This window comes from Podarcis vaucheri (assembly GCF_965113315.1).
Source record: "Podarcis vaucheri genome assembly, chromosome: 5".
NCBI classification, from domain to species: Eukaryota; Metazoa; Chordata; class Lepidosauria; order Squamata; family Lacertidae; genus Podarcis; species Podarcis vaucheri.
In genome coordinates, this window is record NC_138763.1 from 32,905,736 (window position 1) to 32,920,619 (window position 14,884).

The window sequence follows — 14,884 nt, forward strand, 5'->3', positions numbered from 1 at the left end:
AGCTGTAACAGTTATAAATGAGTGCATACTATTTGCATAATGTACTTGTCACTGCATTAAAATGATTTTAAATTCCCAGCAGAAGGTGGGAGACCAAACCAAGTGTCTTCTATTGCCTGGCTCCCTGTAGTTCATGCTTTTGCTACAAACCATCGTAGACACCTCCAAGCCATCACCATTTGGCAAACCGAGTTTCTTAAGTAGACATTTATCTCAATTTTCCCCTGTATGTTTACGGAGCATTGGTGAAAAATGGCTACATTTAAAGTTTCTGAAATTGCAACACAAGATCGATTGTTGGGGCAGATGTGTGGGTGCGTGTTTGTGTGTGTGAGAGAGAGAGATGAGGAAAGAGACTAGTGTGAATGCACTATTAGTGGCAAGTCAAGTGCTATTAATAATCAACTTCATGATGACAAGCTAAGCCAATTAAACTCCATGGAGAAAAGTCTATGGCTACATTTGTTCATATTGTATGGTTACTTTTGCAGTCACAAGACAATGGTACCGAAATCAAACAGGTCCGCCACTGAATCCAATACATCATACTTTAAATAAGAAAGTTGTTTAGTCCTTTCCAAAGTGTGCAATCAAATTCCATTAAACAGTGGATCCCTCTAATTACTCAGTTCCACACCGGGTTTAGCATATGCTGGCTGCAAAATCGCAGTCCAAGAGGGATAAGACAGTGCTTTGACTCCATCTAGACCTCTTTGTCACCCCTTCAACACTGCATTGCCTAGGTTCAATAACTAATGGAGTTGTGCATTAATATATTCAAATGAAGAGTGTCTCTTATTTCTTTAAATTGACAAAGTACCTTTTGATTGCAGAAGGTTAATTAAAACCTATTTAGATGTATTTGTTCTGTCAAGTGACTCTAAGTCACAGTTGCAAAGTGTAAATGACATGGGGAAATATGCAGATTGGATCTAAGTGGGTTCCTTACTCACTGATGAATATTGAGAGGGGTGAATGTTCATATATCAAGAGGGTGGTTTTCCTCAGCCTTTGCCTTTAAGTATTTGTATTCCCGGCCAGAATTTCTAAGCTCATATTGATACAGCTGCCCTGGATTTTTGTGCATGTGCACGGGGGGGGGGGGACAACTTTGACTCATGCAAATAAGATAGTTAGGGCTGCAGATGCCTGATTTCCATTTCACTTTAACGTAAAGACTGGCTTGCATACGTAAACGTGGAATAAGATGAGGGACATGACTGTTTTGGCACTAGCTGAAGTAGCAAGGGAATCATGAACATACAGGTTCTGTGGAGAGGCTGGCCTCAGGCCAGCTGTCCCTAAATAAAAATGGAAAAGTGAAAGAGGTACAGGCTATTAATATGCCTTAGCATACTGTTTTCTAATCAGAAAAAGTTATTTCTGAAATAGGAGCTCCTAGTAGAATTGCAAGTGGAGGTAACCTGCTGAGTGAAAAATGTGCTAATGTAGATACAATTATAGGAGCTATTCCGTGTGAAAATATTTCACAGACCCGCAATTTTCCTAAGCAAATGTTTGAGCAGATTGATTTTTTTGTTGTTCTGTTAAAATATGTTTTCTTTTACTCCAGATCTTTCCACACACAAACACATTCTGTTTACCCAAATAAGAGTATACGTGAAAGCCTCACCTCCTGATCCATTCATGGCATGTTATAAAACAAAATTTAGACTGGAAGAGGTTTAGAAAAATTAGCTACTCTCTCCCATGAGTTCTTGTGCATGGCTAACAAGCCCTATCTTAGTCTTTGAGAATTGTGGATCTTAGGCAATCATTAGGAATGCTCAGACATTCGAACTTGAAAGAAGCAATTCCCCTTGAGGACAGTTAGTTATGTGAAATGGGTTAGTTTATAAGTAATGTAACACTAAACTATGGAATGGGCCTCAGCTAGGCCTTGGGCTAACAGCTTCTCCTTCCCGCTTCTCTTTCCAGAAGGACTTTGCTGGCTTATTTTTTTTATTTCAAGGAATCCTGGCGGGCTGTTTCATACCACTGTGGTTTAAAACAAGCCCTAGCCAGTTTTTAAATAAGTCAGATTCAACCATGAATCATAAAGCTGGATTATTAAACCAGCCCAAGTTTGTTTTAAACTATCATCTCTATTTTGTTTGTAACAAGTAGCCAGGATTCTTGGACACTGAAAGCACATGCTAATGAAGTCCTTATCCTCACTGCGCAGAAAAATGAGGGAGAGTGTATAAGTCCAAGACTTTACTTGAGTTCATTCTAGCTCATGCATGTAGCACTAAACCATGGTTTGGGGTTATGTGCAAACCAACCCATTATGTCTGCAAGGTGTTTTAAGGACAAAGTGATGCTATGCCAATAGCTGCTGTTATTAAACATATTAATAGATTATATTTAATCATCATGGATTTAGGCAGCAGGGTATCTGGGAAAGAGGCATAACTACTGCTCCAACAGTGGAAAGAAAGGTCTACAGGCAGGATGACACCTTATTGACATGCCCAAGAAAAGTTCACCGTAGATGTGCTACCATCTATACCCTGCCAGTGGTGGGGACAAAGTGGGGCATTCTGGGTCTAGCGAATTCAAAGCCCCCCCCCTTTCCCCTGACATAGCCCCCCAAATTTCCCAGTACTATGCCACCCCTTCAGCTGGTGTAGTTTTCTCTCCTTTTGTAGTCAATGAAGAGAGAGATAAAACTCTGCTCCTACCACCCGCCCTCACCTCAGCAAGCTGGCAGGATGTAATGGTTACTCCATCACAGAATCTCTTCCTCATCCCATGACAGGATCACTCTAGAATAACATAACTGTGTGCAACCCAGCGTTAATTTACAGTTCTCCATTTTTGTTAAAGTGTACGTTGTCTGCAACATAGTTCATTGACTAATTTGACCCTGCCTTCATCAGTACGGAGGAAATGGGTAAAGCATGTCTTTACATGGCAAAATAAATGCTACGGATTAAGTAAATAGAAGGGAAATTACTGTTTATGCCACACCTGAATCTGCGCTTACAGCTGACAGTCCACATCCTTCAAACCATAACTTTGAATTCTCTCAGCCAAATGCCTACGGACATACAAATTCCCTAGCAAACGATGCAATTATCTTTACATTACTCCAAGTGCAAATAGGCCTATTTGGGTCTATTACTGCATCACCATTTCTTCTTTAGAGAGCAATTATGGATTCTTAAATTCTCTGGAGACCGTGGTGTGTACCGTAGTTAAAGACCTTGTCAATGAGTCAGCTAAAGTGTTAATTTTCTGGCTGGAATTCTTGAACACGTCAGCCTTGCATTATTTCTTTTCTGGCTCACTCAAGCTGAGGAAGAAGCTTGGAACTTTGAAGTTACGTTATTATGATTTTTTATTTTTTATTTTTAAAGCTGTCTTCCTCCCCTAATTGTCTGCATCTATGAATTGTGTTTTTTCCCTCCCAAATTTCTAGGCAAACCAGTCATGATCATAACTGAGTACATGGAGAATGGTTCTTTGGATGCCTTCCTTAGGGTAGGTGCCTGTGATAGAATAAACCCAAAGATTTTTATTATGATGTCCTTATCATTAAAGATGAGACAGAATTATGCTCGTAAGATGCTTACGAGTGTGCTTTTCTGCAGGGAGGGGTAGGAGGGCAGGCAGCATAGAGGTGAAGTATAAAATAGTAAGCTCTAAATAATCCATGTTTAATCAGAAGCAGGTTTGATTAAAATGCTCATTAAAAAGTCTCACGGTGCGGTGGGCTAATTAAAACTGGAACATTCCACACATCCCAGGAAGCTAGTACAATAGCCACCGGACTGTGCTTTGCTGGTGAATTATAGGGCTAGTTGGCAAGGAATGCAGTAATGTGGTGGTACAGTTCTTAAAAAGATGTGACCGCGGTTCTTAAATTGTGCGGCAGGCCCCCTTTGACAAATGGGATACTGAGAGGGGCGTGAAACAAAATCTCTGGGGAGACACAGGCTCCTCAGGTAGGTTCCTCCCTTACAAGCTGCTGGATAGCTTGAATTCTCACTATTGGCGAACCCTCACAAATCCACATTTTGCGGAGGTTGCTGGACCCTTAATGACCACACTCCTAAGAACATGAGAAGAGCTTGTTGGATCAGGCCAGTGCCCCATAGTCCAGCATCCTGTTCTTACAATGACCAACCAGATGCCTATGGGAAGCCAGCAAGCAGGATCCTAGCACTCTCCTCTCCTGTGGTTTCCAGCATCTGGTATTCAGAATCATTGCTGCCTCCAACTGTGGCAGTAGAGCACAGCCATCAATAGCCCTTTCTTCCCTGAATTTGTCTGACCATCTTTTAAACCCATCCAAATTGTTGGCCATCACTGCCTCCTGTTGGAACAAGTTCCATAGTGTGATTTGGCAGAATAATGGTTAGAAAGAGCTGTTACTTTTTTTCTGTGGTTTAATGCCAGTTTGATCATACTATCCCAAGCCACCAAACTTTGCAACCATGATACAACCAACTCCGAACACGTGGAGATTGTTGGTTCTGGGTTCAGCAGGTATCCGGAGGGTGGAAGGCTTAAAATGCTTAAGGAACACTGAGATAAAGACAAAGTAGGATATATTATTTGGCAGTTTTCACTGCAAATGTTACACACTTTCTTACTTATTTATTTATTTATTACAGAAGAACGATGGCAGATTTACCGTAATCCAGCTGGTAGGAATGCTTCGAGGCATTGGCTCTGGGATGAAGTATTTGTCTGACATGAGCTACGTACATCGGGATCTGGCTGCTCGGAACATACTAGTGAACAGCAACTTGGTCTGTAAAGTTTCTGACTTTGGCATGTCACGTGTTCTTGAAGATGACCCCGAAGCAGCCTACACTACCAGGGTAAGGCACGAAATATTTCAAGCCATTCTTAGCTATATCACTCATTTTCACATCACTATTTAATGTACATGCAAAAGACATTTGTAATCACAAAACAGCCCTGAAGTTGTATAACCTACATATACTTGGGACAGCCGGTGTGTGACTCCTCCATTCATGTCCCTTTAACCTTAGGTAAAAAATAGTCCTGTGCTTCTGACATTCCAATGAGCCAGTGTGGTGTGGTGGTTAAGGGTGGTGGACTCATAATCTGGTGAACCGGGTTCGTGTCCCCGTTCTTCCACATGCCGCTGCTGGGTGACCTTGGGCTAGTCACACTTCTTTGAAGTCTCTCAGCCTCACTCACCTCGCAGAGTGTTTGTTGTGGAAGAGGAAGGGAAAGGAGACTGTTAGCCTCTTTGAGATGCCTTAGTTAGTGATGAAGCGGGATATCAAATCCAAACTCTTCTTCTTGGACCAGTCAGGGACATGAGGGTTCCTTTCATGTCCCTTGCATCCATAACTTCTGGGACATTGATACAGATGCTGATACTGATCTGGCCTTTTTTGAATATGGATAATAGAATCATAGAGTTGGAAGAGACTCCAAGGATCATCTAGTCCAACCAGCTGTCCCATCCAGGGATCGAACCTGCAACCTTGGCATTATCAGCACCATACTCTAAACAGCTGAGCTATCAAAGCTGATATGGTGACCATGGTCCTAATCCCCATGTGCTCATAAAGCTTCATCACTATCCATACAACCACCTCCAGGGTAGTTCTCTCACATGAAGAAACTCCCCTTTGGAGAGGAAGTTAAAAGGTCTTGATTGGTTTATTGGTTTGCAGAAACCAGCCACACTGGAGAAAGCCTGCATGCAAGTTATGCCTGACATACAGAAAAATACAGGCTCTGGTTACATTAGAGCCAGAATTTTAAGTTCTTTCTGCTTTTGCAAAGATTTGAGTCTGCCAATACGGTGGAGGACATGCATTGCATGCCAAAGCTCTCAGGTTGTAACCCTGGAATCTCCAGTTACATCTGGAAAAGAGGGCTTTATTAGAAGCCCTGGAGGGACACTGCTGGTTACTGTAGGAAGTACCAAGTTACATGAATCACTATTGATCCTGGTGAGTGCATGTAGGTATCTACATATAGACAGACAGATAAAGAGGTATGTGTGTGTGAATTGGTGTGTGTGTGTGTGCGTGCGCACACGCATGCACGTATATGTGCATGCATACCTAACATTGCTAATAACACATACCTTGTGGCATTCTTTGTCATTACTAAGGACAAACACATTGCCATTTATTACAAAAACAAGGGGAGCTTATGAAAGTCACATGGGTTTGTGTGCCAGTGACATCAGTGGCATGATCCCGCATGTGGATGTGTTTATGTCTGATGCGTAAAGATGTAGAACATTAAGATTTTATATGCATTGTTTTACTGACTTTGCTAGATGGGTTTTAGTCATCAGCATGTAAAGTCTAATGAGGCAAATACTGCAGCTTGTAAAGCAATATCCTGATGATCACAAACATCCTTGAAGTTTATACACATCAGGATAAAAGGAGGTACAAGGTTTATAATGTAGATTTGTAATTTTTGTTAGATGTTTTGCCTTTAAATGCCTGCAATTCTCCATCTGTTCTCCCAAGTGCAGAGATTGTTAGGAAACCCAGTTTGTGCTGTTTAATTCTCACATTTCCCCTGTAATGAACATGCAGTTCATTAAATTTGGGGGGTGGGGGTGGGTATGCAATTTGCCTTGTGAGTGTTTAATGCTGTCCAGCCCTGCAATTTCCCACTAACAAGGGCAGTGGGGTTTTGAGCCAAGACAGATTTCGAGAGAGCTGTGTTCAAACAGAAGGGCAGGAGGCAAAGCATTGAAAAGCCTCCCTTTCAATTTGGTGAGTGCAAATATAGTAAAGTGTTTTCCCTTCCAACAGAACTACAACAAATATCTATAATTTGCATCACAGTACATTGTCTTGTTTTGGTATCACTATTCAGGACAATTTGGATGAGTTCCATGGTTGAGTAACCAGAAGGAATCTCAAATTATAATTGTTCTTTTTTTTAAAAAAAACAACCACCCATTAATACTATTGAAAGCCAAGTCAATCATAAGGGTTCTGTTGGTTAAATGGACTTTTATTCATTGCTATCTTAAATGAAAGAAGCTGTAACTTGGCCACCATTCAGAGGCAATGAAAACCATGAGTGCAAGAAATCTACGTGTGTTCTCAAAATTTCCTGCAGCAGCTATCATCACCAATGTGTTAGGCTGTTTTTCAGCCACCCCCAATTTGATGGTTCTCAGCCAAAGCCTGTTTGTTGTGCTGCCTCTGGGACTGGTAGGAATGCTCCCACGAGATCTCATGGGGCAATCCAACTTCCCGCAAGATCTCACGAGAGCATCCCCACCGTACCCACATATAGTTAAATTTGTGCAAATTAAATGTGTGTAAGATGTGGGCATACTGTATAAAACAATAGCACTGTATCTAAGACAGATCCCATTGTTTACATCCTTTCAATCTTTGGGAACCACCATTTACACTTTACATCTCCTTGTTCTTTAGACATTTACTGATTTATAAGAAAAAATTTACTCAGGACCTTTTGATAAGGGTGTTTTTTAAAGAAGAAGAAAAGATTGAAGTTCATTTGATTAGCCCTATGCACAAATCTGTTGACACTCTCAAATAATTCTAAAAGGTTGCCGTGCCATGACAGTTGTTCCTCCTCAAGTGTTGTTCAGTAAGACTAGGTCTACTAATATATAAATTCAGAGTTCCATGTTGTTTAAGGGACAAGTCCTGTATGGCATCATGAAATCACCCCAAGGGTCACTAGTTATCAGACATGTTTGGGGGGTTTTGTGTGATAGTGGCATGTGGGGAATGAATGCCAATTTTGCAAGCTTTCAAGGGAGCACCATATTGATGCCATAGAAGGCATATATTGGAGAATGGGTGGGGGGTGGAGAGAGAGAGAAAGGCGGGAATATGAGATCATTAGCTATGATAGAAATTATGAAAGCATACTGGGGGTGGGGTGGGAAATGATCCGCAGCAACAAACTACAAAATCTTTGGGTTTTTTAATGACTTTCTGCAAATGGAACTGCAGAAAACCTGAAACTCAATTAAGAACACCTTGTTCATTAGCATAAACAAAAGGAGAAATCTTTTTTCTTTCTTTCAAGAGAAGCTAAATCAAATAATGAGGATGGTATTACTTTTAAGCCATTACTAAATTACTAATGATTTGATTAGGCATGCTTCACAACAGCAGCTCCCAAATGTTTTACTTAGGAGCACACAGTGGATGTGCTCAAAAAGCACTTGAGGATATATGGCTTTGGACAATTTGTTCACCAGTTATGGACAGATTCCAGAGTTCTCTGATAAGTGTGGGCTGCAGCTGAAGACATATATGTTGAAGAACTGGACAAACAAGCCTGGCAGTAGCAACAGACACGCAAGATCACATTAGCAAAGCTCTTGCATTCATAGCAAGTATCTAAATATTAAGTATGCAGTTATAATCCTGTGACCGATACTTTATGAACTCCTAGCTGCATTAATCCTAGCCTTAAGAAGTGGAATACTTACGTGCTGGTAATAATATTCCAGTTTCCTGGTTCCCATACCTGTGACAAAAAGCCAATGGATGACGTTCCCTTCTTTGTTAGAAACGGCATTGGACCAATTTTGTGTGTGTGGTCCGTACAATTAAAAAATAAATAAATCTGTGCCAGGATAACCTAAATTCTGAATTTAAAAAGCAGATTTCCACAACCTGTATAGATTATGCAGATTAATGCACAATCTTGCTCCCCCCCCCCATAATATAGTCTGCTCTGCTTGTCGTGGGAAAAGGCAAAGACCTGTGAAGCCCAAACAACTTAAAATTCTATTCAGCATTTTCTACACCACATGTTTTCAAGACCATTCGTTCAACCATAAAGACTAGAAACTTGATTTTTTATTTATTTTAAAGATACTGATATTTGGGGGAGCTATGTCCAGAGAAAATATTCATTTTCTCTGTAGGCTGAATAGACGTGTAATTTTAGTGATTTTTCTTTTCAATCTTCTCATGAACACCCCCCATTGCTTTGATAAATGATGATGTATAACGTTGACATAAACCTAAAGTGCTTGCTTTTATATAAATGCCTTTGTTGATTTATTTGCAGGGTGGGAAGATTCCCATCAGGTGGACTGCGCCAGAAGCAATTGCCTATCGTAAATTTACATCAGCTAGTGATGTCTGGAGTTATGGAATTGTAATGTGGGAAGTGATGTCCTATGGAGAGAGGCCTTATTGGGATATGTCCAATCAAGATGTAAGTGTTATTCACCTTCATCTAAATACTTCCAATGTTAGACCTAGCTATCTGATATCAGTAACTGCATTCCTGTACAGGTGTACTCTGAAATACATTTCATTAGGTATGGGATTGCTGCCGAAAATGTCATTTGGGGGCTGTGTTTGTTTGATGCTTCCCCAGGCAGTTGGGGACTGAGTCTGAATGGCTCAAAATGTGGCTGGGGTTATCATGTACTTATCCAATGGAATAAACACGTTGCTAAAGACAGCAATAAAACAACAGAATTATTACAGGTTGCTGATGGTTTTCTCAAGAACTGATGGCTTGAGCTCCCTAGCCTAGGTATTTCTTCCTCATAGTTCAACTGCCCACTGCTTCTGGGAGCAACATTTGTAAGGTCTTAGTAAAAAATTCAAGGAAATAGGAGGTGAGTTCATCTTAATGCAGTGCTGCAATAATGCTACCAGACCCAATAGGACTCTGGATAAATTCAGATGACCTTTTAGCACACTAGTTTCCCATAATATGCATGTAATCAGCTGATGCACTAGCAGTCTCTGCCTTCCTGCAAAGCAGTAAGTATTCTTTTGCCATCAATTGAATTAAAATGTATGGTAAAATAAGTTGTCTTTCCACCCTCTGTGACAGAATTGTTGCTCCAAAGACAAGGCTGTGATCTTCTGAATTAATATGAGAGACAAAGTCCTATGTGATTAGCCCATCTTTCATGGTTGTATAATTCTCACACAGCCCCCAGTCATTTATGACAATGCACCATTTAGGAGCAACTCCCACCCAGCTTGGGGACTGCCTCTGAGGGACACCATTGTGGAGGTGGATAGAATCTACTATTTGCATGCACCACTTCTTTTTTTAAGTCAAACCTCTCCATAGTCTTTTGGGGTGCTGGGACAATAAAATATTAGAAATATATTTGCCATATCTAACTATCCTGGAGCTGTCTACAGGAGTGGGAGGGAGCTGCTCCTTTCTTGGGGTCCCGGCCATTGAAGATTTGACCTTCTAGTGTCAATACTAGTGGGAAGGGTTAGCTGCTACAAAGATGTCATTTCACTGTAACTTTTCCCACTGGAAATTAATATGTTTGTGGAAAGGGACACTGTTATGGAGAGGGAATGGAATGGGGTATCCTGGGAAAGGGCACGCAGACTGGGAGAAACACTGAAGCAGAGTATTCTACACAGTAACATTTGGTCGCAAGTCGTGTGTGTGTGTACATTTGTCTGTAGTTTTGCTTCATGCCATGTGAAAGCATTGAAATGAGTTAAAACTCTTGCAAATGGAACCTCAGAAAAGGAAAGCATTTATCCATTTGCAAAGCATTTCAGGTATTTTAGTGTGGAAAGAAAATTGTTAATATTGATTCTGTACCACAATTTCCCACTTGAGGATCCGTTAAGAATACATCAGTAAAACTGGTTTTCCAATTAAAGGTAAATATTTCAAACCCTAGTGTGGGTTTACATTCATATTTTTGAACTAGTAATGCTAATCTAAGACTGCACAAAGAATTTCATTGTGAACATGTGATATTATTATTATTGTGCAAAATGTTTAAGCAATAACAACAATAGAAGATATGTCCTTGGGGGACATTAAAAAGCAGCTTTAGTAAATGACCCCTTGTAAATTATGCAACTCTCTTTAACTGTACCATCTGGACTCCTTCAGTTCATTCCAAGAGGGAGTTAATAAAATTCCTGCTATTGTAGAATAGTCCTGAAGAAAAAGATGAAGAGGAATCTAATATATAGCAGAACATTTTAGAAAAGGACGACAGTCCGGTGAAAATGAGATATAACCTTTACCAGGAGGATTTATAAGCAGATTAACATTTCTTCCGTCCTCGATCTAGAGATATGAAACACTGAACACTTTGGTTCAAGGCAGGAAGCTGCATAATACTCACCCACCTTCTTTTGTATAACTGAAAAGTTTCCAGCATTGTTTACATGTGGATGGCATTGAAGCTGAAAAGAGATTTCCTTTTAATTTCCTTCAGATGTGGAATATATTTCAGGAGGGCCCACAACTCGCCGGCCGAGTACATGGTTTGCATGTGTAAGATCCCAGACTCAATTGCTCGCCTCTCCAGTTAAAAATGAGATGGGGAGGCCACAGCCCTCCAGAAGTTATTGCATTCCCATCAGCCCCAAACAGAATGGTCACTGTGATGGGAGTTGGCATCTAATAGCACCAAGAGGGTCCCCCATCCCTGAGTTAAAGGATCACAAGTAGAAGATCTGGAATAGAGCTGACACTTTTCGGAGTAGGCAAGCTTTATCTCAGAATAAACAAAAAGGCACGAAGCAGTTAGCATAAAAACAAAGCTTCAGATGTTCTCCGGAAACATTATGAGCTTTTAGTAACGAAATGGAATTCGGAGCAATGTTGAATTAGGTTTGCTGATGCTTTTTATGCCCTCTTGCCCATGAGAGAGCAAGAAGAATGGCCACATTAATTGGGCCAGTGATGTAGCTATGACGCCTTCTGCTAGTGGAGGCAAATGAGAAGCTATGCAGCTCACGTCACACAGATTGTCACATAGATAAAGAAATACTGCACAGTGGCGGTGAGGAGGAATCTTTCTCCTTGCAATTAGAATGCAAATAAGGCTTGGAAAGTTATTAATTTTGTGGTTCTGAATAGGGCAGGGTTGGTAGCCTTGGAGACGACACTCTTCTCTGTTTGCCTTAATGCCTAGTGGCAATGGAAGTAGGAGTCCACGTTGCCTGCCTTTGTGCTTTACCCCGACACTTGTGAAACCAGTTGTATGGTTGTGCGAATCAATGTGTGTGGCCAATTAATCTTGCTTCTCTCTGTAAAGACTACCAACAAGAGTGCCCATTAGTGCCAACTGTGACGGGGTGAAGGGTTGCGAACTGGGTAGACCGGGCTGTGAGGAACTGGATCTTGATTATGCATGAGCTTATTCTACATAGGTTTGCCAAACAGGCAGTATGTGATAATGAGCCATATGTATGGAAGGGTTTATGGTGTCCTTTATACAGACAAGTTTTGGATCCCGTTGGATACAGTTTATAATTACACACTTTCAAGTGACACAGTAGGCCAGTTTGCATCTGGCCTTTGTGGGTGCAGAACAGCCCAAGGCGATTTCCCTCTCACATTGCATGGGAGACAGACAGATTTAGGGAAGGGAAAACAGGACCAGGTGTTCCTGAAAGTGGAGTGGAGCTGAGAGAAACAGTAATACCGTCCGGTCAGTATCTGGGACATATGGGAATTGTTGACAACTTCAGGAAATCTCATTTTGGTTCTACTTCCAAAATGATCAGCTGTCAGTAAAGCAACAAAAGTGTTAATGTGCTCATCTACTTGCCTGTATATTTAGTCATCTAGTCTGCAATACTAAACCCACTTTCCTGGGAACAAGCTCCATTAAACTCAATAGAACTTATAACGTAATCCTAATCATGTCTACTCGGAAGAAAGTCCTACTGAATACAGTAAGGCCTACTCCCAGGTAAATGGGGTTGGGATTATACCCTTTCTTCTGAGTAGACATATTGGAGGATTGCTCCATTGAATTCATTTCCTCCCCTAGTTTCTAATTTGGAAGGCATTTGCTATGACTTCTTATAAGACAGGAGCTTTAGAAACAAAATCTAAAGCAAATAATCATTTTTCTTCAATCTCAAATTTAATACATTTAAAATGCCTCCGCTCTCCATTATTTTAATAATGCAAACTCTTAATTACAGTTTTCTGAAAAAGCAAACAATAAATATTGGGAAGTCCAAAAATAACTGAAGCTTTTATACAAACATGTATTTACTGTTATTAAATGTGCACTTCTTTAAAACGCCAAACTTATTCAAGGTTACCCCATTTTATAAGTATTAAATATATTGTTTTATTTAGCTCTCCTAAAATGCTGCCTTTCATTTGTTTGTTAGGTTATCAAAGCCATCGAGGAAGGGTATCGGCTGCCGCCCCCGATGGACTGCCCCATTGCTCTCCATCAGTTGATGTTGGACTGCTGGCAGAAGGAACGCAGTGACAGGCCTAAATTTGGACAGATTGTCAACATGCTAGACAAACTCATCTGTAACCCCAACAGCTTAAAGAGGACAGGCTCCGAAAACTCCAGGTCAGCTGCGCTTTCTTAATGGTGATGGATGAGGGAATATACTGGTGGCGACAGGCAGCTGTAACTCACCTCAACTTCTTTGCTGAAACTGAAGTCTACTTCATAACGCTGGCCAGATTCTTTACACTTCCCACCCCCACCCCCGCTTCTGGTTTTTCTTTTCTAAGATTGCAGTGGAAAGACTGTTGCCCGTTTGGGTTACACTAGCATTCCATTGGTCCACTGTATGCGGGAAAGATCCTTGTGGGATTTTGAAAGTACAGTCTCTTTTTTCTTCTCTTGTCTTTTTTCCTTCTTTATATTGCTGAGCTTTGAGCCTGAACATTGTTATAATGTAAGGTTTAGGTAACTCTGAAAGTGCCTGGGAGATTGGCTTCTTTTCTAATTGGAAAGGGAATAGCATACAAAATATGGAACCTTTAAAAAGTTTTATTTATCCTCCTCAAGTCATTGACCACAACAGAAATGTAAGGCTTTAATGTTCAAGGCCAGAGTGTTGTTCTAATTTGAATAAATTAAGGAAAACATAGGGTTTTTAATTAAGAAACAATTTGAAAACAAGGGGCAGAGGTTAATAATCCTCATCCCCAAATAAACTTTACAAGTAAGAACAGCAGTGGTGACTCTCTCATTGCCTGCTCAGGAGTGAAGGCCAAACATAAAAGCTGGTCTTGTTTGGGAGTGAGTCCTATTAAATTCAGTGTAATTTATTTCTGGGTAAACGTGCATGGGATATCACATTGTGTGAGGATGAAGTCATTTGGGGTTGTTGCCTATGTAAGAAAGAAGTAGCTAATATGGGGTTGGAGCCTAAGAACCGCGTATGGAATGAAGTTCCACCTCCTGCTCTCTGTAGCTCCCAAAAATCTTCTCAGAAGATGCCTCTGCCCAATCACAGCCCCACCTCATTCAGGAGAGGCCACTGGTTCTCGTGCTCCTGTACATGGAAGAGAGGGCTATTACTGGCTACAAGTCACAATGGCTATGTAGTACCTTCATTGTCTGAGGCAGCATAAATATCAGTTGCTGGTATTCACAAGAGGGCCAAGTGTTTTTGTGTTTGGGTCCTGCTCGCAGGCTTGTCGTAGGCATCTGCCTGGTCTCTTTGAGAACAGGATGTGGAATAGATGGACCTTTTGTATCATCCAGCTGGACTCTTACCTTCCTAAGATAGGGGAATTAGAGTGTTTTATGGGTCAACATTTATAGATCCCTCACAATTTCTTTTGCCAGTATTGGTGGTGAGGCTACTTATAACAGGGTGGTTGTTTTTAGACTGGCATGCCAGTCTTCACGGTACAGGTAAGGCAGACCTCATTCGGTTGAGATGAACAGGAATAGAAGCATGGATTCTCATGCTTGCGGGCTCTTTATTTCTTAGCAGTTATTTGTCTGCTTAAAGAAGGGGGAAATTTCCCTCAAGTGCATAATCAATCATGTGTCGCCAGGAACAAGTTGTCATAGCTGGCCAGAGGCGAGATATGAAACAAGAAGGAAATATTCTAAAAATGACACAGATCTTTCACTGAGGGGAAACAACTATTGCATTTCTCTCAAATGAGACTTCTCTTACAAGTGCTGGTGTCA

General features: G+C 40.9%; 1 protein-coding gene across 2 annotated transcripts in view; it reads left to right on the forward strand.

Annotated features, from left to right (window-relative positions):
• Positions 1-14,884, forward strand: part of EPHA4 (EPH receptor A4) — a 158,725-nt gene that overhangs the window by 132,556 nt on the left and 11,285 nt on the right. For both annotated transcript variants that reach the window (XM_082221761.1, XM_082221760.1), the window contains exons 12-15: positions 3,425-3,486; positions 4,623-4,832; positions 9,028-9,177; positions 13,104-13,297. In XM_082221761.1, coding sequence (XP_082077887.1) covers positions 3,425-3,486; positions 4,623-4,832; positions 9,028-9,177; positions 13,104-13,297 — 616 coding nt within the window. The remainder of the gene's footprint in view (positions 1-3,424; positions 3,487-4,622; positions 4,833-9,027; positions 9,178-13,103; positions 13,298-14,884) is intronic.